This window comes from Cynocephalus volans, chromosome 16, assembly GCF_027409185.1.
Source record: "Cynocephalus volans isolate mCynVol1 chromosome 16, mCynVol1.pri, whole genome shotgun sequence".
Classification (NCBI taxonomy): Eukaryota; Metazoa; Chordata; class Mammalia; order Dermoptera; family Cynocephalidae; genus Cynocephalus; species Cynocephalus volans.
In genome coordinates this window covers 60,779,355-60,804,056 of record NC_084475.1, presented here as the reverse complement: position 1 = coordinate 60,804,056, position 24,702 = coordinate 60,779,355, and the positions used below count along the sequence as shown (strand labels likewise).

Sequence of the window (24,702 nt, the reverse complement as noted above, 5' to 3'; positions counted from 1 at the left end):
ATTATGGTCAATCCATTAAATGTAGTACTGTATAGACAATGTAAAGAGGGAGGCAGCTCTATATGAGCCAATATGGGACTATCTCCAAGACGTACTAAGTGAAAAAAGCAAGGTGCAGAAGAGTTTGGGTATGATCTCAGTTGAGTTGAAAAAACTTATGTATACAAAATACATACATATTTTATACACACACACAAATGCACATGCTTTTTACATACCTAGAAAATGTCTGGAAAGGGTATTTCTCACTTTATAACTTCCACACTCTAATTTTTTAGTACGATTATGTTTTTACTTTTACAATAAACAACAATAATGAAAAACTACGTTAAACAAACTTTTTTTATATATCAAATATCATGAGTTTTATCCTATAGACAAAATGGTCCCAATATAAGAGTTTTAAGGTAAAGAACGACTGAATAATAAATACTTATTCTATGCCAAACAAATAAATCTAAATAAGTTACAGTGGCACTTAGATCTTCAAGAGAACTATTTTGGTAGAGTCAAATGGATCAAGTTCTGACTCCAGCTCTGTCATTTTCTTGACCTCAGCAAGTTACATAGACTACTTAGGCCCCAATTTCCTCCTTTATCAAATAGATGTAATAAATAGCACCCACTGCCTAGGGTAAGTATAGAGTAGCCAGCAGAGCTTCGACATACAGCAAACAATGAATGACAGCCACTAGTAAGTGAAGTTGTAGTAGTGATGTGCTACCCTTGAAACCCATTAAGAAGGTTCTAGATCCCTCTCCCAGTCCTCTCCTGATTTAACATCATCAATCCCTTTAACTTTTTCTCAAAATTGGTAATGCTAATTAGCTTCTTATAAAACGGATAATTAGACCTGCTACTTATTATGAAGATTTAAGATGTTTATCACCAAGTAATAGTTCACTGTCTTCCTTAATATAGGAGTAAAATACACACTGGTATGTCCTGTGATAAGCATCAGAAGATAAGTAGGGCCGTGGGAACAGAGGGGAAGAAATGGTTCTTGCTAAATTCTGTGGACCTACACTCAACAAGGTTAGGTGACCAACTACTTCTCTAAGACCTTAAGCTCTCCGCTTTGCCAAAGCAAATTTTGTGGTTTACGAGCATTCCAAGGAATAAGGTTTGTCAGATGGACCAGCTGAGCTAATCAGCCACAGACACTGCAGTTGAAGATCAACAGTTCATTTCTAAAAAAGACTTTGGCACTCACTACATAACAGCTCCAATGGGACTAGATTAACAGCAAAGATAAAATAAACTCTCCCCTCATCCAGCACTCTGGGGCTTTGCAAAGCAGGCTCAGAGCAGTGATACACTAGCTTTTTTGGCCCAAATAACTAGAACTGACGCTCTCTGCGAGCCTCAGACTTCACAGATAATTACCTTGACAGGTGTCACCAGGCTGTCATTTCTACTTTAACGCTGGTGAAATCCTTAGTATTTCATTGCATTTTCCACTTACAAATGGAGAAGATGAGTTACCCCTGGTATTTCTCCTAGTTGAAAGTACCCAGCACCGCTCCAGCCCATCTTCTTGTGCACCTGTCCATATCTGATAGCATACTCTGTGAGGCTGTACAATAGGTAAGGTGCAGCCACCTCAACTAACTTCATCTTTTACACTATCCTATGGCCAGATTATCTTGAGGAACTAGCCTGGGCGTGAAAAAGGAGTATTTGTGTGGAGGGCAGCCATGGGTTTCAGCACTGAGGGGAGAGTATAGACTTCTGGATTGTGGCCCCAACCATGCCAGAAATGTGAGCATGAACCCAGTTTTCTCATCATATGAATAAAAGGACAGGGACTTGATCATCTGAGATCCCTACAGGCAATATGCACCTGTCTCCTGCCAAGGATGTTCTCTCCAATAAATCCAAAGGGAAAAATCCTAAGTAACCTCAAATTCACAGTAACTCGAACCAGTAGTTCCTGTTTTTCATGTCAGGACAGTGAAAAGATAAGCCACAGAAACGACCATGCAAAGTCTTACATGCAGTACCAGAATCTCCAGCCATGGACACAGTGAAAGACGCATTTCCTCTCCCAACTGCAACCTTTCCTCCCACAAGGATTTTGCAGTGGGGAAGTTTCTGCTTGCCCATATCTAGGGCAAGTCCAGAAAACCAGCACATTATCACTCCCAGACTTCCCTTTCATTCCCCAGACTGAAGAACTGGAGAGAGCACAGGCCTGGGGGAGTTGAATGTGGGGCTGGCATGAGACTAGACATCAAAGGCAAGAAAAAAAGGACCGGGGGTGAGCGGCTTAGCTCACTTGGGAGACTGTGGTGTTGGTAACACCAAGGTCACGGGTTCGGATCCCCGTACCTTCCAGTCGCTAAAAAGAAAAAAAGAACTAGTAGTAATTAATTTGACTCGAGTCAAAAATAACTCAACCACTATCGGTACATTCTTGGGATGGGGCGAGTCAGCGTAATGGGGTGGGATGGGGCTGTCCCCCTGCTCTCCCCCTACCCCCCCACCCCAGTACTCCAAGAGCAGGTATTCAGGGCAAAAACGCACAATGCGTCCCAAGTGCGTCACGCCACAGAAATCCTAGGGGAGGAAGGTAGTTGTCCCGGCGGGTTCACCGCCCCCAAGTGACCCAAACTGGGAGAACGGGCTGACATAGACCCCTGGCTCCGGAACGGGTGGGGACAAACAATAGGGTCGACAGAAGGAGGATGAGCCTGAGCCCAGATGTCAGGAGTAGGGACAGGAGCAGAGGAGGGGGCGTGGGACAACTCTGGTCCCGGAGAGGGAACGCCCCAGATACACGCAGGGACCCACGTCCAGCCTCCAGGCGCTGCGGCGCATGGGGTCAGCCCCCTCCCGCCTGCCATCCCCGCTCCCGCGACCGGCACCGTGTTGTAGAACTCGGCGATGGCAGGCACGATGGTGTAGTTGTCCTCGCACCAGTCCACCTCCGAGCTGCCAGCTCGCAGCTGGTCCCACCAGTGCGGGGCGCCCATGGCCGCTCTGGGGCATTGAAGCAGCTGCTCCTGAGCCGAGAAGAGCCTGGAGCTGCAGCTGGAGGCAAAATTCCGGCGACGGCGGCTTTATGGAGTAGCGGGCACCCGCCGGATGTGGCGCCTCCCCAGACCGCCTCCCCCCGCGCTGCTCCGCCTGCTGGACGTGACCGCTCACAGACCCCCCCTGGCTCCGCCTCTGAGGGGCGGGCAGCACGCCGGCCACGCCCAACCTGGGGCGGGGTCCGCGGAGGAGGAGGGGTCCGGGGGGGCTCCTGAGGACTCCCCTGCTTCGAGCAGGTGGCAAAGGCCTTAATGTTTCTGCCTAAGCCTGCCCACGCCCACCTCCCAGCTCAGACTCACAGGCGCCCCGGATTGTGCCAAGATCGCCAGAGCTCGCCCTGGCAAAAATAAAAAATAAACCCAGAAGGACCCAGACCCCTTTGGACTCCGGCGGAGCTTTCACCGATTTGGCTGCGCCGCGCGTGGGACGCCCGTGCTCACGCAGGAGAAATGCCTTCGGTCCTTCCGAAGCCGGGAGCTATTTGTTTGATAGCACTCGCTGCTGTCGCTGGAGCAGGAAGACCTTATCATGCTGCAGGGGCAAGCTCGGCGACCTTCCCACGCAGCCTGGGCCGCCCACTCTCCAGTGGAGCACTTTTGCAATTTCGACTGTGTTCCTGCCCTCCCTCCCCTAGACTCAGAGTTAGGCTTTAAACTAGTCTTTGATAATGGGGGCTTGGGCATAGGGTCAAACTTCAGCCATCCCAACCCACAGAGGACACCACATCACGACTACCACCTGGCCAACCATGTTCATGAAACGCCATCCAGTGCAAAATGCATCAGAATTTCAGAGATGCTGCACTACAAAACAGGTTTTAATGTTTGATGTTTCAGCATCAGTGAAATATAAATTCACTGAATATAATTCGTCCTTCTCTCCAAGTCTTGCTAAGGGAATGATGGGAGGTCTCCACATTATCAGTGACAATTCTGGTTTAAAATCAAAGTCAACCACCTTGGTTCTTTCATATTACAGCTGCACAGAGACAGTGCTCCAGCTGCAAGGCCATCACTGAGTCGCATAGAGGACACAAGTTATAGTCCTCCAAAGACACCAATGTTGGTCTTCTTGCAACTGTGTTCAATTTTTTTTTTTTTTTTTTGATGTTTCATCGACTTTCCCCATTGTTAACATTTTTTCAATAAATATAAGTTATTTAACATTAGGGACTATCATTAGGTAATTAATTTTGAAGTTGATTTATATGATTCCTTAGCAACTACTCAATGGTTTAATAAGAAATTCTGATATCTACTGTAAAGTTTGTTGATAGGGGGTGGGATGCGGTGACAGCAAAGAACAGAGCACTGCTGAGTTCTGATGATGCTTAGAGTGCTTTTGGTCTAAATATGAGTCAGTGCTATAGATCCATGAGAGAGTAGGTTTTGAGAACTGCCCTTGCAAGGAAATTAGAATGCCACAATCTGTTTTTATATACTGTGTAACAGTGTTTATTTGATCTAAGTAAATATCCAGTTCAACTGGTTCCACCAGTGGAAATTATCAAGTCACAAGTCTTCATTAGAAAAATAAAAAATGCAGGCACCTGTCTAAATGAAGCAAGAAGTGCCTGATCAAGGATGAAATATTCTGTCAGCACCACGCTCACTCAGTGAGCAACCGGCCATCCCTATATGGGATCCGAACCCGTGGCCTTGGTGTTATCAGCACCACACTCTCCCGAGTGAGCCACGGGCCGGCCCAAGGATGAAATATTCTGTATTTTTTTGTTTGATCAGAGTTTTTCACTGTGCTCTTGCCAGAGTTCCATTGTTTAGGCCAGTGATTCTTAAGTCCAGACCAGCAGCATCATCATCACCTGGGAATTTTTAGAAATGCAGATAGTCCAGGCCGGCCTCAGAGTCTTTCCTGCTCCCCTTCAGGTAGGAGGGAAACCTGAGAAGCTGAGAAGAATGTGTTTGTTTTTTTCCAGATCTGAGACTGTCTCCAGGCTCAGAATTGTAGGAAGGAGCTGTGGGAAGCAGGTCCTAGCCTGGGAAACAAGACTGTAGCTGCTACAGGAAGGTACGCATGTTTGCTGTGCCAGGTGCCTTCTATGGGTTTACTGACAGACCATCAGTGGCCACTTCCTGCTGTTGTCATTAGGCCTCTGTTTAGAAGTCCCTCTCTCCTTTCTCTAATGTGCACTGAAAAACCACTAACCGTGTTTAACATTCGGTGTATAATAAAAGTAAGTAGTTTCTGATTGGAAGGCTGAAGTTTTGTTTGTGCCTGAAGAGGATGGAATTTGTTTACATGAGTTTTGATTGCTGCTTCTGGATAGATGAGGCATTTGTTAACTATAGCTTGCAAAGTTGTAACAAGCAATTTTTGAGCATCTGCTTCGTGCAAGGATCCATATTAACTGTTGAATAACATAAAGACCAATAAAATATTACTCTTGGTCTCATGGAGCTTAGTCTAGTAGAGGCACACAAACCATTAGAGCACAACATGATAACTGCTAAAATGGAGCACATAAAATGTGGAAGCAGAGGGATGGGTGCCCACGTCCACTCTGAGAGTCATTGGAAGCTCAGCAGAGGAGGAAGCCTCAGAGCTGAGATTTACAAGATGAATAGGATTTTATCAGGCAGAGCACTGAGGGGAGGGAATTCAACAGAAAGAACAACATATGCAAAGGACAGAGGTCTGGGAAAGCATAAACATTCAGGAAACTTCAAAAGGGTAGGCTGACCTGAAAGACTGAATAGATGATATGAAAAGAGTAAGTCTTTCAGAAGCAGACCTTGATGGCAAAAGGATAAATTAGATGTCAAAAACTACTGGTGAATTCTTTCAATAATCCAGAGGAGGGATGACATGGGCATGACTAAAGCATTCAATCAATTACATATAATTATTGAATACTGCCATATGCCAGACATTCTTCTAGGTGCCAGGGATCAAATGGTGAGCAGAATAGATACTGTCTCTGCTCTCATAGAGCTTGCTGTCTAGTGGAAACATCAGAAATTAAATAAGTGCATAAATTGCAATTGTGCCATGAAGAAGCACAAGTACCAGGACAGCTGATAGCAGTAGGTATGACCTATTCTGACAGTATCAGGAAAGCTTTCCTGAGGAAGTGGATTCTAAGCTGAAAGAAGTAAACTTTAAGGCAGGGGTAAAAGAAATTGAAATAAAGGATGCAACTGAGATATGAAATGGGATAGATGGTACGATGGATTCCAGATACTTGAACATACTTTCCCAACCCACTGACATGGGACTTGGTCATGTCATTTGCTATGGCCAATGGAATGTGCATGGAATTGATTTGCACCATGACTGAACAGAGGCTTTAAAAGATATTCCTAGGTTTACCATTCTTTTTTTCCTCTGCTATATCCCAAATTGGGGCTGTTCTTCAACCTGGATCCTGGAATGAAGGAGACACATAGAGCAGATCAGTGCTGTGGTCAACCCACAGCCAACATATAACCTGAACAAAAAATACAACTATGGGTTGCAAACCACTGAGATTTGGGGGGATTTATTCTTACCACAGCATAATCTAATGAAAACTGGCAAATACAGAAGGAGAATTAATAAAGGGAAACTACTAATTAGAGGTGGGACATGAAAGAGTGGAAAAAAATAGAAGACAACTTCAAATCATCTAATCAAGTGATCAGAAGATAGGTTACCGAATGGGAAAAAACAACAAAAAAACCCCACAAACTGTTTTTCTGTTCTCTTATACCACAACAATTAACACAGAAAACTCCTGTGACCAAATGTATGTGGGGTTCCCCACCACCACCTCGCAAGCAATTATCTAGGAAACACCAGCTGGGTGTTCTCCAATTCCATTTAATTCCAACACTATTTGCCTGGAGATAGTGTCAAATCCCAGACGTTGAGAATTCAGTCCACAAGACTGCTCCCGACACACTTCAGATGCCAGTCACAAGCCCAAGCAGGCCTCTGGAACACCTGACCGACCAGCTTTAAATCGAGGTCCCCATGACCCCTACCTCAGATTTGATTGACTTGCTGAGCAGCTCACAGTACTCAGGGAAGACATTTACTGGTTTATTATAAAGGAGATATATATACATTTATATATAGATATAGATATATGGATTTTTTTTTTTTTTTTTTTTGTGGCTGGCCGGTATGGGGATCCAAACCCTTGACCTTGGTGTCACAAGGCTGTGTTGTAACCATCTGAGTTAACCAGCCAGCCCCCATAAAGGATATTTTAAAGGATACAGATGAAGAGATGCGCAGGGTGAGGTATGGGGGAGGGGCGCAGAGCTTCCATGCCCTCCACAGGCATGCCACCCTTCAGGAACCTCTGTGTTCAGCTATTCAGGAGTTCTCTGAACCCAGGCCTTTTGGGTTTTTATGGAAGCTTCATTACATAGGCATGATTGACGAAATCATTGGCCATTGGTGATCAACTCAACTTTCAGCCCCTTTTACCTCCCTGGAGGTTGGGGGCTGGGACTGAAAGCCCTAACCCTCTAATGCTGCCTTGGTCTTGCCAGTGGCCACCCTCTATCCTGAAGCTACCTAGGGGCTACCTACTCAGCACACAAAATGACACTACTTTGAAGATACTAAGGATTTTAGGAATTGTATCAGGAGACAGTCACAGCAACAAAGAACAAATATATATTTCACAATATCAGTTACTAACCCAAAAGGGAAGCTAGGAGGGCAAATAGTGCTTTAAGTTTTGACTTGTTGAGCTAAAGGTGCATGATGAATATTTGGGAAGACATATTCTCTTGGCAACTGAAAAGGCAAGTTATGAGACCAAGGACATGTCAGGATTAAAGAGAGGGTTAGCTCAGTTAGCTCAGTTGGTTAGAACGTGGTACTGATAACACCAAGGTCCAGGGTTTGACCCCTGTACCAGCCAGCTGCCAAGGGAAAAAAAAAAAGGATCAGAGAGTAAGATTTGTAAATCAAGAGGATAGACAAGATACCTGAAAGCCGTCATAGGAAAAGAGAAGGAGAGGAGGAGATGGCATCTCCTTAGGCATGCTTAATTCACAGAGGCTGAGTTACCCACAGCCACAAGTCCCGGCTGGTGGGAGCAGTCAGAGAGGTGTAGAAAGGAACAGATGGCCCAGTCTGAGAAATGAGGGGTGCACCACCACCAGCAGGCTTGCCAAAAAAAAAAAAAAAAAAGAACCTAAACCAGATCAGGACTCTAGCTCTCACTACCAGTTTACAGGAGAAGAATCACCTAGGGATCTTGTTAAATGTTAAAAACGCAGATTCTGGGCCGGCCCGTGGCTCACTCGGGAGAGTGCGGTGCTGATAACACCAAGGCCCCAGGTTCGGATCCCATATACGGATGGCCGGTTCGCTCACTGGCTGAGCGTGGTGCTGACAACACCAAGTTAAGGGTTAAGATCCCCTTACCGGTCATCTTTTTAAAAAAAAAAAAAAACGCAGATTCTGATTCAGTAGGTCTTGAGTGGGGTCCAAGACTCTGCATTTCTAACTAATTCCCAGGTGATGTGGATGCTGCTGGTCTGTGGACCATATTTTAGGAGCAAGGCTACAGGGAACAGAATGACAACATGAAGATACAATCAATACAACCCAGATTATGCGAAACTATGACAACCAATTTCTTAAAACAAAACAAAAGATGGGCAGGAAACCTATAGATTAAAAGAGACATGAGAGACATAAGCAATTGCAATGTGTAGCCTTATTTAGATCCTAAATCAGAGTATAAAAATAATACATTTAGAACAACTGTGGAAATGTGAGCACTGGATATTTGATAATATTAGAGAATTACTGTTGATTTGGAAGTGATGTGATGATCGGATTATGGTTATGTTTTAAAAGGTGAGGCTTCAAAAGGCTACATACTGTATATGATTCCATTTTTAAGACATTCTGGAAAAGATTAAACTATAGGAATAGAAAACAGATTTGTAGTTGCCTGGGGATAGGAGAAGGAATTCACTGCAAAGGGGGATGGGAGAATTTTGGAAAGTGACAGAGCAGTTCTATGTCCTGATTGTGAAGGTTACATGAAAAGGGTAACTTTTAGCATCCGGGAAATGCAAATCAAAACCACACTGAGATACCATCTCACCCCAGTTAGGATGGCTAAAATCCAAAAGACTCTGAACACTAAATGCTGGTGAGGTTATGGAGAAAAAGAAACTCTCATACATTGTTGGTGGGATTGCAAAATGGTGCAGCCTCTATAGAAAATGGTATGGAGGTTCCTCAAACAATTGCAGATAGATCTTACCATATGACCCAGCTATCCCACTGCTGGGAATATACTCAGAGGAATGGAAACCATCAAGTCGAAGGTATACCTGTTCCCCAATGTTCATTGCAGCACTCTTTACAATAGCCAAGAGTTGGAACCAGCCCAAATGTCCATCATCCGATGAGTGGATAAGGAAAATGTGGTACATCTACACAATGGAATACTACTCAGCTATAAAAACGAATGAAATACTGCCATTTGTAACAACATGGATGGACCTTGAGAGAATTATATTAAGTGAAATGAGTCAGGCACAGAAAGAGAAATACCACATGTTCTCACTTATTGGTGGGAGCTAAAAATTAATATATAAATTCACACACACACACACACACACAAAAAAAAAAAAACGGGGCAGGGAGAAGATATAACAACCACAATTACTTGAAGTTGATATGACAAGCAAACAGAAAGGTCATTGTTGGGGGGGAGGGAGGAGAGGGAGGAGGGAGGGAGGTTTTGGTAAGGGGCAACAATAATCAACCACAATGTATATTGACAAAATAAAATTAAAAAATAAATAAAAAATAAACTTAAAAATAAAATAAAATAAATTAATTTAAAAAAAAACAAATAGACAAAGCAATTTTAAGCAAAAAAGCAAACCTGGAGGCATCACACTCCCTCATTTCAAAATACATTATAAAGCTATTGTAATAAAAACAGCATGGTACTGTTACAAAAAGAGACACATCAACCAATAGAACAGGATAGAAAGCCCAGAAATAAACCCAAGTATTTATGATCAATTGATTTTCAACAAAAGTGCCAAGAATACACAATGGTGAAAGAACAGTTTCTTCAATAAATGATGCTGAGAAAACTGGATATCCACATGCAGAAGAATGAAATTAGACCCTTCTCTCACACTATATACAAAAATAAATCCAAAATGGATAGATGATTTAAATGTAAGATCTGAAACTCTAAAGTTACAAGAAGAAAACATAGGAAGAAATTTCCATGACATTGGTCTGGGCAATGATTTCACAGATAGAACTCCATAAGCACAGGCAATAAAAGCAGAAATGGATGAATGGGGTTGTGCCAAACTAAAAAGCTTCCTCACAGCAAAGGAAACAATTAACAAAGTGAAGAGACAACCCATGGATTTGGAGAAAATATTTGCTAACCATGCATCTGACAAGGGGCTAATATTCAAGATATATAAGGACCTCAACTCAATAGCAATAAAACAAATAGTCTGATTGAAAAAAATGGGCAAAGGAACCAAACAGACATTTCTCAAAAAGAAGAGATACAAATGGCCAACAGATATATGAAAAAATGCTCAACCTCACTAATCATCAGGGAAATGCAAATTAAAACTACAATGAGATATTATCTCATAACTGTTAGGATGATGATTATCAAAAAGACAAATTTTAAGAAGTGTTGAAAACTCTTGTACACTGTTGGGAATGTAAGTTAGTACAGCCATTTTGGAAAATAGTATAGAGAGGTTCCTCAAAAAACTAAAAATAGAACTACATATGATCCAACAACCCCACTTCTGAATTCATATAAAAAGGATTTTAAAACAGTATGTCCAAGAGATATCTCTGCTCCCACATTTATTTCAGCATTATTTACAATAGCCAAGATATGGAAGCAACCTGTGTCCATCAATGGATGAATGGATGAAGAAAATGTGTTACATACACACAGAGAAATACAATGCTGACATTTTTCTCCTTAGTTATACTTTGTCCTGTTCTATGAGGTAAAATAAAACTGCTTTGTTTTCCCCCACACACACACACACAAAAGAAAAGGGTAACTTTTACTGCATGTAAATTATACCTCAATAAACCTGACCAAAACCAAAAACAAACAAAAAAGAAGAGTTGTTTAGAGAAACACACTGAAATATTTACAGACAAAGTATATCTAAGATTTGCTTTGAAATAATGGGAGACAGTATTGGTTTGCGGGTACAGATGGAACAACATTGGTCTCAAATGGATAATTGTTGAAACTGGGTGCTAGACACTTTAGTCTCTCTACTTTGTATGTGTTTAAAATTTTTCATACTGAAGTTTTTTAAAACCAAAGGAGCAAAGGACTTCATGAAATTGGCTGTCTCCACAAGCACACATATAGCCGAGAGCCACAGAAATTCGAGTTGGTGAGTGAGTGCTGAGGACTTGGCCTTTAGAAGCGGCTACCCTTAATAAAGCAGTTCCGGTCCAACCTGTGGTTGTTACCTTTCCTCTTCATTCCAGTGAGCATAGGACTGGCAACAGGAGGTTACCCCTGTCTAAAGAAACAAAGAGCAAACAGCCTCTCTGAGAGGGTAACCACCCCCTCTCTTCGTGAGAAGGTCCTTGCACCCAGGAGGCTTTGGTAAACAAGCTGACTATCAGCAGCCTGGGTGGGATCCAGGTGGTGCTATGGCCACAGACCCTCTAGAACCAGGAAGCTAGAAAGGTCAGGGAATGGTCAGTGCCACACTCACAATCCAGGGGTCCTCTTGGGGTTAGGCTGTGATGGAGTCAGCAATGCACATCAGAGCCTACCTATCACACCTACTGATGGGCTGTGTCTCAAAGGCCTGGAGACTCAGTGCTTCCCTTACCCTGCCTTGCCTTCAAGCTTCTGAAAGACCAAGAAACACTCTGGGAAATGGAGGTGGGACTGAAGAAGGAAGTAAACAGAAAGGAGGCCAAGTTGGGGTAAAGTATGAGTAAGAGCAGATGTATTAGTCCGTTTCCATTGCTTATAACAAACTACTTGAAACTGGGTAATTTACAAAGACAATGAAATTTATTGCTTACAGTTTCTGAGGCTGGGAAGTCCAAAGTCCGTCTGGTGGTTGCGATAGTGATGCAGGGGTCTCACATTGCAGGATGATGGAAGCAGAGAGCAGAGAGGTGAGCGAGAGGGAGAGAACCTCTCATTCACTCTCTTGTTAAAGCCCTCGGAACCACACCCCTGAACACCATTTTTAATCCATTCACTACTGCATAGTCCTACAGTCCAACCACTCCTCAAGGCTCCACCTTTCAATTACCATAATAGGATTTCCCACCCTCTTAACAGTCACAGTGAGGACTAAGTTTCTAATACATAAAACCTGGGGTACACAATTCAAGCTTCAATGAGTTTTGGGGGGACATAATTCAATCCACTACAGGAGATGACATTTATTCGGTGGAAAAGGAAGGTACATAGATTGGGCAGGAGCTTGAAGGATTGTGAGACGTTCCTTTGGGATAGGAGAGTCTCAAGCAAATTTAAGCCTAAAGAAAAGAAGCTTTAGTAGAAACATTTAAAATGTAAGAAAGGCGGCGGGGGGGGGGGGGTGGGGGTTAATTAACAACATTAGATTCTGAAGGGGACAGGACGAAATCGAATCAAAAATTCAAAATATTTCAATTGTCTGGAGAGAAGTGATGTCATGGAGTAGACATGTATTGTCTTGTCTATCCCAGCATCCCCTGCTTTTCTGAGACCTTCTGCTACTTCTTCCATGGGGAAGGCCCACCTCTCACCTTCTCCCCACCCCTGACTCCATTCAGATGGTTACGATAGGAACAGCATGGTAATACACTGTGGTTACAGTTCATTGGTCTGGAATGGGTCTTGATTGAAGCTGGCTAATCAAACTGCTTCAGTGGGCATTTGGAATCAGAACCAAGCTCTTCAAGTTCCACCGGTTGCCTGATGAAATGGAGATGTAAACCTGGGCACTTTTGATGGCCTCTCCCACCAGATGGAGGCAGGCACAGGCAGAATTGGTTTACAAAGGGTGAAAATAATTACACAGTCCCAAAGAGAGTTGTATAGACAGCAATAATCCAGATAGGAAAAGTCCCTGGTTCCAGCTATGCTCGGGAATCCAGCCACATACAAAGGTTCCCAAGATACCCCAGGACCATTATAGTAAAGTCACATTTTTGTCTAAGCTAGTTTGAGTTGGGTTTCTGGGATTTAAAAACAAGTATCCTAACAGAACTCTATGCTGGACACATTCTGAGGATGAGAGAAGATGAAGCAGTTCACACTTCTGAAAGAAATGGGAAAAAACGTTGTCTACTGAAAATCAGAGGCACAAGTACGAAGACAAGGCCGTGAAGACAGTGGAAAAGAATGGGACCATGAGATCATCCTTTTGTACTAAATTCTCTAATCATTATTACTGTCAGAGGTAAGGATTTGAAATGTAATATATTCGGGTGGTGGCAGTCCTTGCCAGGAAAGTTCCAGACTAGCCACCAAGGAGAGAGACAGATCTTCTATCTTTCTCATTAGCAATTCAGCCTGGGAACAAATGATGCAGTAGTTAGGGGACAATTGATGCTCCTCTGAGGTGTGAAAATTTTAAGACATTTCATTCTATAAATATTTGTCAGTTCTTAAAATGGACACACCACAGGGCTGGCCCGTGGCTCACTTGGGAGAGTGTGGTGCTGATAACACCAAGGCCACGGGTTCGGATCCTTATATAGGGATGGCCAGGTAGCTCACTTGGGAGAGCGTGGTGCTGACAATATCAAGTCAAGGGTTAAGATCCCCTTACTGGTCATCTTTTTTTAAAAAAAGGACACACCACAAGGACTATTTCTCCTCACGTGAAAAAGCATGTTGAATGAAACTTTGACAGGATTTGAAGTAACATTTTTAGAGAACAATTTGATCATCTCCTTGCACATACCAACTAACTACAAACAAATCATAGATTTTCAAAGTTCCCACCTTGTTGGTCAGTAAATTAGGAAAAGTACATGGGGACCCAGCTGTCTCTGAGCCACAGCTCTCTCTGCCCTCTTCTGTTGTGCTCCTGAGTTCTGCACGGTTCCTTCTGGAAAATGAGCTTCACCAGATGAATCCCACTCTCCTCTTCCACCTATGGAAGAAACTGCTGGGACCTCAGGGCCAATTGTTGCCAGAATCACCATCTGAGCTTGTCAGGCCTAGAAGGGTCTACCCCATCCTCTAGCTAGACATCCCTTTAGTTCTTCTAAAGGGATTAGACCATTTGCATGATTGGGGTGTCTATAATTTTGTCATTTCAAAAATGTTTTATTAACAGAATCATACACAGTGTAACCTTTGGGAATTGGCTTTGTTCACTAAGCACAATTCTCTGGAGATTTGTTCAGATCTTTGCATATATCAATAGTTATTCCTTTTTATTGCTGAGTAGTGTTCCATGGTATGGGTGTGCCACAGTTTGTTTAACCAGTTATCCATTGAAGGATAGCTGGAGTTTTCTCCATATTTTAACTATTACGACAAAAGCTGATATCAACATTCATGTACAGGTATTTGGTAAATGTAAGTCATCATTTCTCTACGATAAATGCCCAGGTGTGCAATTGCTAGGTCATATGGTAATTCCATGTTTAGGTTTTTTTTGTTTGTTTGTTTGTTTTTAAAGATGACCGGTAAGGGGATCTTAACCCTTGACTTGGTGTTGTCAGCACCACACTCAGCCAGTGAGCGAACCAGCCATCCGTATATGGGATCCGAACCCGGGTCCTTGGTGTTATCAGCACCGCACTCTCCCGAGTGAGCCACGGGCCGGCCCATGTTTAGTTTTTTAAGATACTGCCAAACTCTCCCAGAGTGACTATCCCATTTTACATTCCTACTGGCAACCTATGAGTGAGCCAGTTTCCCCACATCCTCAGCATTTTGGCATTGTACTATTTTTTACTCTAGCATTCTTATAGTTGTATAGTAATCTCGTTGTGGTTTTAATATACATTTTCCTAGTGGTTAATGATGTTGAATATCTTTTCATGCGCTTATTTGCCTTCTGCATATCTCCTTCAGTGAAATGTCTCTTCATATCTTTTGCCCATGTTCTAATCGGATTGCTTGTTTTATTAAGAATAAGAAAAAAATATTTTATTTTGCCTTCATTTATTCATTCCATAACACTCCTTTCTTTTTGCATGGATATGAGTTTCTGACTTTCTTTCTGAAGAACTTTAGAAAACATTTCTTGCAAGTATACTAGTGACAAATTCCCTCAGTTTTTGTATGTCTGATAAAGTCATTATTTCTCCTTCACTTTTTCCCCCCTCCTCAGCAGCTGGCCAGTATGGGGATCCAGAACCCTTGTCTCCTTCACTTTTGAAGGATAATTTTGCTACATACAGAATTCTAGGCTGGTAGGTTTTTCTTTCAACACCTTAAGTATCTTAGTACATTCTCTTGTTTGCATGGTTTCTGAAGAGAAGTCAAATATAATTCTTAATTCCTCTACAGGTAAGGTTACTGTTGAGTTTTGTGAATTCTTTATATATTCTAAATACTAGTCCTTCATCACATATGTGCTTTGCAAATATTTTCTACCACTCTATGGCGTGTCTTTGCATTCTCTTAACAGGGTCTTCTAAGAGTAAAAGTTGTTAATTTTGATAAAGTTCAATTTATCAGTTTTTCCTTTTATGACTCATGCTTTTGGTATCAAAACTAAGAATTCTTTGCCTACAACTAGATCTAGAAGATTTTCTCTCATGCTTTTTTCTAAAAGATTTTTAGATCTTACATTAACATTTGTGATCCATCTTAGCTTAATTTTTGTATGAGATATGAAACAGGTCAAGGTTCATTTTTTTGCCTATGGATGTCCAATTGCTCCAGCATCACTTGTTGAAAGATTATCTTTCCTCCATTGAATTCCTTTTGCCACTTTGTCACAAATCAGGTGGGTATATTTGTGTGGGTCTATTTCTGGGTTCTCTGTTTTATCCATTGACATATGAATCTGTACCAGTACCACACAGTCTTTATTAATGCAGCTATAAGAAGTCTTAAAATCAAGTTGACTGATTCCCTTCACCTTATTCATTTTTCTTTTTACCTTATTCTTTTTAAAAATTGTTTCTAGCTATTCTAGTTTCTTTGCCTTGCATTATAAATTTTAGAACAATCTTGTCTACATCTATAAAAACCTAAACTCTTCCTGGGATTTTGACAGGAACTGCATTAAACCTGTATATAAACTTGAGAAGAATTTGTCCTTTTTTTTTTTTTTTTGCAATTTCCAATCCATGAATACAGTATGTCTCTCTGTTAATTTAGATCTTCTTTGGTTTTTTTCATTAACATTGTGTACTTTTCAGCATTTAAGTATTGTAAATGTTTTGTTATATACAATTTCATTTTCCTTGATCAATTTTAAGTGATATTACATTATTTTGTTCTTTTTTTCTTACTTTATTACCTTGGTATTGCATTTTTAATTTCAGTATTCACATGTTCATTGCTAGTACATAGAAATACAATTGATTTTTGTATTTTATCTTATATCTTGTGATCTTGCTGAACTCAGTTACTACTTCTAGGAGTTTGTCGATTCCTTGGTATTTCTTAGTAGATAATCATGAGTGGTAACAGAAGACATTGTTGCCTTGTTCCTGATCTTAGGTAGGAAGCATTCAGTCTTTTACAATTAAGTATAATATTAACTACAGACTGTTTTATAGATCCTCTTTATCAAGCTGATGAAGTTCTACTCTATTCCTATTTTCCTGAAAGTTTTTATCATGAATGGGAGTTGAGTTTTGTGAAATGCTTTTTCTGCATTGTGTGGTATGATCATATGATTTTTCTTCTTTGATCTGTTAGTATGGTAGATTACACTAATTGGTTTTTTTTTTAAAGATAACCAGTAAGGGGATCTTAACCCTTGACTTGGTGTTTTCAGCACCATGCTCAGCCAGTGACCTAACCAGCCTTCCCTATATGGGATCTGTGGTGTTATCAGTACCACACTCTAGCAAGTGAGCAATGGGCTGGCCCCAACTAATTGTTTTTTTAATATTAAAACAGCCTTGCATCCCTGGAATAAAATTCACTTGGCCATGGTATATAATTCTTTACGTATATTGCTGAATTACTCATGCCAATGTTTTGTTAAGGAGTTTTGTTTCTATATTCATGAGGGATATTGATCTGTAGTTTTTTTTTTTTTTTTTTTCTGTACTGTTTTTGATTTTGATATCAAGATAATACTAGCTTCATGAAATGAATTTTACATATTTGTTGGGTGTTCCCTCCTCTCCTGTTTTCTGGAAGAGAGTGTACAGAATTGCTAATTCCTCTTCAAACATTTGGTAGAATTCTCCATTGAAATCACCGGGGCCTGCGGATTTCTTTTCTGAGAGTTCTTAAACTATATATTTAATGTCCTTAATAGTTATAGGGCTATTTAAATTACCTATTTTATATTGAGTGGGATTGTGGTCATTTGCATTTTTTAAGAAATTGGTCCATTTTGCATAAGTTGTCAAGTTTACGTGTGTAAAGTTTGTAGTGTTCCTTTGTAATTCTCTTGATGTCTGTAGGATCTGTAGTGATATTCCATGTTGTATTTCCAATAATGATAATGTGTCTTCTTTTTTGTCAGTCTTGCTAGAAGTTTGTGAATTTCACTGATCTTTTCAGAGAATCAGCTCTGTTTTATTGATTTTTTCTATTATTTTTCTATTTTCAATTTCATTGATTTTTGCTTTTATTATTTCCTACCTCTGCTTGCTTTAGGTTTAGTTTGTTCTTCTTTTTCTAGATTCTTAAACTGGGAACTTTAATTACTGATTAGTGATTTTTCTCTTTTCTAATGTATGCATTTAGTACTACAAATTTCCCTCTCAGCACTGCTTTAGCTGCATCCAACAAATTTTGATATACTGTATTTTCATCTTCATTCAGCTCAATGGATTTTAAAATTTCCTTGAAAACTTCCTCTTTGACCCATGAATAAGTGGATTGCTTAGATTCCAAGTTTCCAAGATTTTTGTTATGTTTCTGTTGTTGACATATGGTTTGATTTTATTATATTCAGAGAAGACCCTCTATATGATTTAAATTCTTTTAAATTTGTTGAGATTTATTTTATAGCTCAGGATATTGTTAATCTTAGTATTTGTTCTGTGGACTCTTAAAAAGAATGTGTATTCTGCTGTTGTTGGGTGGAGTGTTTGATTAGATCCTGTTGGTTGATGGTGTTGTTCAGTTCTTCTATATCATTACTGATTTTCTGTCTACTTGTTCTATCAATTGTTGAGGTAAGGTGTTGAAGTCTCCAACTATAATTGTGAATTTGTTAACTTCTTCTTTCATTTCTATCCATTTTTGCTTCACATATTTTGCAGCTGTTTGGTACATTTAGGATTGCTATGTCTTCTTAGTGGACTGACCCTTTTATCATTATGTAATGTCCCTCTCTGTCTCTGGTAATTTTCTTTGCTCTGAGTCTACTTCTATATCTGATATTAATATAGCCCCTCTTGCTTCCTTTGATTAATGTTTGCATGATATAACTTTTTTCATCTTTTTACCTTCAACCTGCCTATATTACTATAGCTGAAGTGAGTTTTTCATAGATAACATATAGTTGGGTCATATTTTCAATCCAATCAGCCAGTCAATCTGTCTTTTAATTGATGTATTTAGACTATTTACATTTCATGTAATTATTAATATGTTAGGGCTTAAATATGCCCCTCTTTTGTTTTCTGTTTGTTCACTCTGCTATTTTTCTGTTTTCTTTTTCCTTTCTTCTAGTGAGTTACCAGAACACTTTTTAGAATTCTATTTGGATTTGTCTATAGTGTTTTTGAATGTATCTCTCTGTATAGCTCTTCTAGTGGTTACTCTTCATATTACATTATATATACATAACTTATAGTCTACTAAGTGTCATCATTTTACCCATTCAAGTGAAGTATAGAAACCTTAGCTCCTTTTACATTCCTTTACTCTCCCCAATTTATAATTGTATTAAATATTTTCTCTACATACATCTAGAATCACATCAGGCAGTGTTATAGTCTTTGGCTTCAACCATCAAACATTACTTAGAAAACTCAACAAGAAAAGGAAAATCTATTGTATTTACCCATATTTTTGTTTACCATGCTTTTTGATGTTCCAAGTTTATTCTTTTATCATTTACTTTCTGTTAAGAGAACTTTCCTTAGCCATTCCTTCAAGTAGGTCTGCTGGCAACAAATTCTTTTAATTTTTCTTTATCTGAGAATGTTTTGGTTTCCCCTTCATCCATGAAGAATATCTTTGCTGAGTATAGGATTCTAAGTTGACAGATTTTTGTTTGTTTGTTTCAGCTCCTGAGAAAATATCATGCCACTTGCTTCTAGCCTCCATGGTTTCTGATGAGAAATTCACTATTGTTCAAATCACTTTCCTCCTATAAGTAAGATTTTGGTTTTTTTTGTTTTGTTTTTAAAGATGACTGGTAAGGGGATCTTAACCCTTGACTTGGTGTTGTCAGCACCACGCTCACCAGCGAGCTAACCAGCCATCCCTATGTGGGATCCGAACCCATGGCCTTGGTGTTATCAGCACCACACTCTCCTGAGTGAGCCACTGGCCAGACCCTATAAGTAAGATGTTTACTTTCACTGGCTGCTTTCAATTTTTTTCTTTGCCTTTAGTTTTCAGAAGTTTAATTTTGATGTGTCTTAATGTACATTTCTTTGGTTTCATCCTTTTTAGCATTTGCTCAGATTTTTGAATCTGTAGCTCTATATCTCTTGCCAAATTTGGTAAGTTTTCAGCCATTATTTCTTTGAGTACTTCTCCAGCTTTGCTTTCTTTCACCTCTCCTTCCAAGACTCCAACAACATGAAAATTAGATCTCTCTTATGGTCCTCAGTTCCCTTAGTCTCTCTTCATTTTTTTCAGTCTGTTTATCTGTTGCTCAGAAAGCTATTTCTATTGTTCTATGTTCCAGTTCACTAATTCTTTTATCTACCCCCAGCATTCTGCTGTTGAGCTCATCCACTGTGCTTTTTATCTTGGTTACTGTATTTTTCAAATCTAAATTTTCCATGTTGTTCTTCTTTATGGTTTATATTACTTTGCCGAGACTTTCTATTTCTTTGCTAAATCTTTTTTTTTTTAATTTCAAGTATATTCTTAATTTCTCATGAAGCAGCATGTTTCTTTTTATCATGGCTGCTTTAAAATCATTGTCAGTGCTAACATCTGTCATCACCATGTTAGCATCTATTGATTGTCTTTTTTCACTTAGTGTGAGATCTTCCTGGATCTTGGTATGACAAGTGATTTTCTATTGACACCTGGACATTTTCATATTATGTTATGCAACTCTGGATTTTATTTAAATCTTCTGTTTTAGCTGGCTTCCTCTGATAATCCTCTGGTACGGAAAGAAGGAGGCACCAACTCAATGGTGCCCAGTGCAGACAGACATTCAAGTTGCCCACCTGATGCCCAAGGGGAGAAACCTCTTTACTACTGGGTGGGGGGTGGAAGTCTAGGGTCTCCATGCAGTCTCCCCTGATATCGCAGAGGGCAAGGGGAATCTCATTACTGGCAAGCTGGGATGAAAGTTCAGCTCCCTACTTGGCTTTCTGTGATACCACCCTGGCAGGATTTTTGAGACACCTTGTTACAGTCTCATAAGGGTTAAAAAAAAAAAAAAACTAGGTTCTTGCTCAGCCTCTGCATGTGGGGCTGAGGTTAGCATCCATAGGTTTTTTTTCTATGGTGTTTAGCTGAATGTGGAGGGATATTTTCTAAAAGTTTTCTGTCTTGCTAGGCTATTTCTTTCCTGGTCCTTTGACTAGAAAAAGCAGGCTTTTGTTGGGGATGTTTTGGTCTATGCCTGCTGGCATTTTGGGTTCCTGGCTTGTTTAGTTCGAAGTCTTTTCTCTACCTTTCAGATGTTTGTTTTATATATAATGTTCAGTGTTTTAGTTTTACTTAGCAAGAGAAAGGGAAATTATATCTATACCATATTCCTGGAAGCATAATTCTACAGAAACAGATTTTTATAGCAAACTAGTAATCTCTCCAATACCAAGAAATCAGATGAGTGGCTGAAAGGAGGTGCAGATAGAAAAGAGGAGCAAGGACTGAGTCCTGGGGACTCCCATCTCTATAAGAAAGAGGAGAAAGAACTAGCCATGAAGATTGAGAAGGTACATGTAATGAGGTAAGAGGGAAAATAGAAGAAATCAGACTGAATATAGTTAATGACCTTTTCAAGGACAGTATAAGTGGGGACAAAATCCTGACTAGAACAGATTTAAGAAAGAATGGGAACAAAGTGTAAGAAGTGAGTTATTTAAGACCACATATTATGTGATTGCATTTATATGAAACGTTTAGAATAGGCCAATCTATAGAGACAGAAGTAGATTAGTTGTTGCCCAGGGCTGAGGGGTAGGGGGAAGTTTAGGGGAATAAAGATGAGGACTGACTACTAATGGGTAAGGGGTTTCTTTTTGGGGTGATGAGAACATTCTAAAAGTAGATTGTAGTAATCACTGCACAACCATAAGATATATTTAACAATACTGAATTTTACATTTTAAATGGGTGAATTATATAGTATGTCCTGAGGATTGACTGAATTGTGTCCCCCAAAGTTCATATATTAAAAGCTTAATTCCTACTGTTACTGTTGACGATAAGAAATCCTATTATGGTAATTGAAAGGTGGGCTTGAAAAGGTGATTAGATTATAGGACCATGCTTTAGTGAATGGATTAATAATAGTGGTCAGGGGTATGGTTCTGAGGGCTTTAAAAGAAGAGCATGTGAGGGCCAGCCCGTGGCTCACTCAGGAGAGTGCGGTGCTGATAACACCAAGGCCATGGGTTCGGATCCTATATAGGGATGGCCGGTTTGCTCACTGGCTGAGCATGGTGCTGACAACACCAAGCCAAGGGTTAAGATCCCCTTACTGGTCATCTTTAAAAGAATAAAATAAGGGCCGGCCTGTGGCTCACTCGGGAGAGTGTGGTGCTGATAACACCAAGGCCACGGGTTCGGATCCCATAAAGGGATGGCCGGTTCACTCACTGGCTGAGCGTGGTGCTGACAACACCAAGCCAAGGGTTGAGATCCCCTTGCTGGTCATCTTAAAAAAAATAATAAAATAAAATAAAATAAAAAGAAGAGCATGTGAGAGTCCCTCTCTCTCTGCTCCACCATTTCTGCCTTGTGGGACCCCAGGGTAACTGTCACCACCACCAAGACCCTCACCAGATGTGTTCCCCGGACTTTGTACTTCCCCATTTCTGAAAATGTAAGCAATAAATTTCATTTTCTTTATAAATCACCAAGTTTCAAATATTTATGTTATAAGCAACAGAAATGGACTGATACAATACATGAATTATATTTCAATAAAACTGTTAATAAAGGAAGGTTGGAAGGATGGAAGGAAGCAAGCAAGGAAGGAAGGAAGAAAAAAAATAAGGAAGAGAAGAAAGAAAGAGATGCACTGGGGAAAATGTGGAATTTTTACACAGGACTAATTTCCCTTATATAATGAGTGTCAACAGAAAAAATGAGAAAATACAACAATGGAAAAATATAACATGCTTAACTCACAGTAACAGAACTATAAATTAAAACTACACTGAAACATTTAATTCCTCTATCAGACTGACAAAATCCCAAAGTTTGATAACACTTTGCAAGACTTTAGGGAAACAGGCCCTCATTCATTGCTAGTGGGGGTGTAAGTTGGTACAAGCTTATGGAGAGCAATTTAGCAGTATCAATCAAAATTACAAATACCTATATACTTTGAACAGGTAATTCCACTTCTAGTAATTATCTCACATTTATACTTCCAGATATGGGAAAAGACTTACGTACAGGGTCATTCATATAATTGCAGCTTTATTTGTAATAGCAAATAAACAGAAATAACCTAAATGTCCATTAGGAGGAGACCAATAAAGGCCATGAGGAAGGTCTTTATGTGCTGAAAAAGTGTTCTCCAGGATGCATTTTTAATGGAAAAATACAAGGAGCAGCATGACATATATATATATATGGTATGTTGCCATTTATATAAAAGAAAGAAGGGTAGAAAGAATATACCTGTATCAATAAAAAAACTTTTTGGAATATATAAAAATGAAACTAGTAATACTTGATAACTGTGCAGGATGACAGGGGGAAACCGGAAAGCGGGGTAAGAAAGCTGCATACCTTTTCATAATTTTTAAAGTCTGAAGCATATTTCTTTAGAAAAAGAGGAGGAAATTAGAGGTGAGAAAGTGGAAATAACAAGTATAACAATTCTTTATAGCTTTGCTATAAAGGTGGTTGGGGAAGGTTTGCCAAAAAATGGTAGCCAGAGGAGACTGTGGGGTCAAGATGGGATTTTTTTTTTTTAAGACAGGAGTAATTCCAGCACATTTTTAGGCTGATAGGGATTCAGACATTTAGATTGTTTTCTGACTTTTGCTGTATTAGTGTAGTGTTCTTTGGGGGTGGAGGCAGGGGTTGGCCAGTACTGGAATCTGAAACCTGGACCTTGGTGTTAACAACATCACACTCTAACCTGCCAGCCTCCTGTACCTATTAAATACTTCTGTTACATCTCTCCATTTCTATGCTTATATTTTTCTCTCTCCATTAGCTAAAAAGTCCCCGGAAAGTGAGGACAATCACTCTTCATCTCTGTATCTCCTGCCTCTAGCCTGACATAAAGTAGCTGCTCGGCACATGTTCATTGAATGGTGTGTAGGCCTCTTCCCGTGACTGTCTACCATCTGAATCAATCCAAAACACCTCAGTACCGAGTTCAGGCTTCCATCTCCTCCTTGTAGCAAGGTCAGCTTGGGTTGGAATCCTCAGGGAAAACTCCCAGAAGCAGCAAAACTTAAATCAGGCAGATGGAAAGGAAAGCACTGCCAACAGCAAGAACAACATGAGCTAACTAGAGATGCTGGGGTAATGAATACGATGGTGGTGGTGGTGTTAGTAATGATGAGCTTAACTGACACTCATTGAGAGTCTACTGTGTACCAAGAACTGTTTAACTGTTTTTCATGTACAAGTATTAGCTCATTAATCCCTGACAAGAACTCTATGAGGAAGGTATTATCTTCGTTTTACACATGGGGAAACTAAGACACAGAGAGAGGAATGACTTGCTCAAGGTCACAGAGTTATTAAGAAATGAAAATGTATGGGACAGAAAGAATATTGCCCTGATACAATGACCTGATCTGATAAAAAAAACAGGTTCATTCTTGCACTTTTCTTGTTATCCCCTCTTCTTTCTGCTCACCACCAAACCTTTAATAAATATATGCCGGATCTCATTTTCCACAGCTCTGCAAAAACATCCCTTAGTCCCTGACCCAAGGGGTAAGAAATCCATTGTAATTCTCGTTCCTGGATATAGTTACAGAAATAATGCCAGAAGTTTTCCTAGCTTCATTTCTTTGATTTAACTTCCTTTACCAAACACAGTGTGGCACGTTTTAAAATTAGTTTCTTCCTTACAAGTAGAAATAGTCCTTGAAATTAAGTTTTTTGTATGTAAAATGATCTTTCTCTTCCTGTTTTCTTTGACTTGGGCCAGAAAGGAGACAGCTTACTGAAATGCACGAACTCATTTCCTCCATTACTACTTCTCTTCCTTTTTGTAT

General features: G+C 40.1%; 1 protein-coding gene across 3 annotated transcripts in view; it reads right to left on the bottom strand.

The window, feature by feature from the left end:
- Window positions 1-3,047, bottom strand: part of ACER2 (alkaline ceramidase 2) — a 34,666-nt gene extending 31,619 nt beyond the window's left edge. For 2 of the 3 annotated variants that reach the window (XM_063080831.1, XM_063080833.1), the window contains exon 1: window positions 2,868-3,047. In XM_063080831.1, coding sequence (XP_062936901.1) covers window positions 2,868-2,975 — 108 coding nt within the window. In that variant the 5' untranslated portion in view covers window positions 2,976-3,047. The other variant, XM_063080832.1, reaches the window with a different exon arrangement.
- Window positions 3,048-24,702: the final 21,655 nt, after the last annotated feature.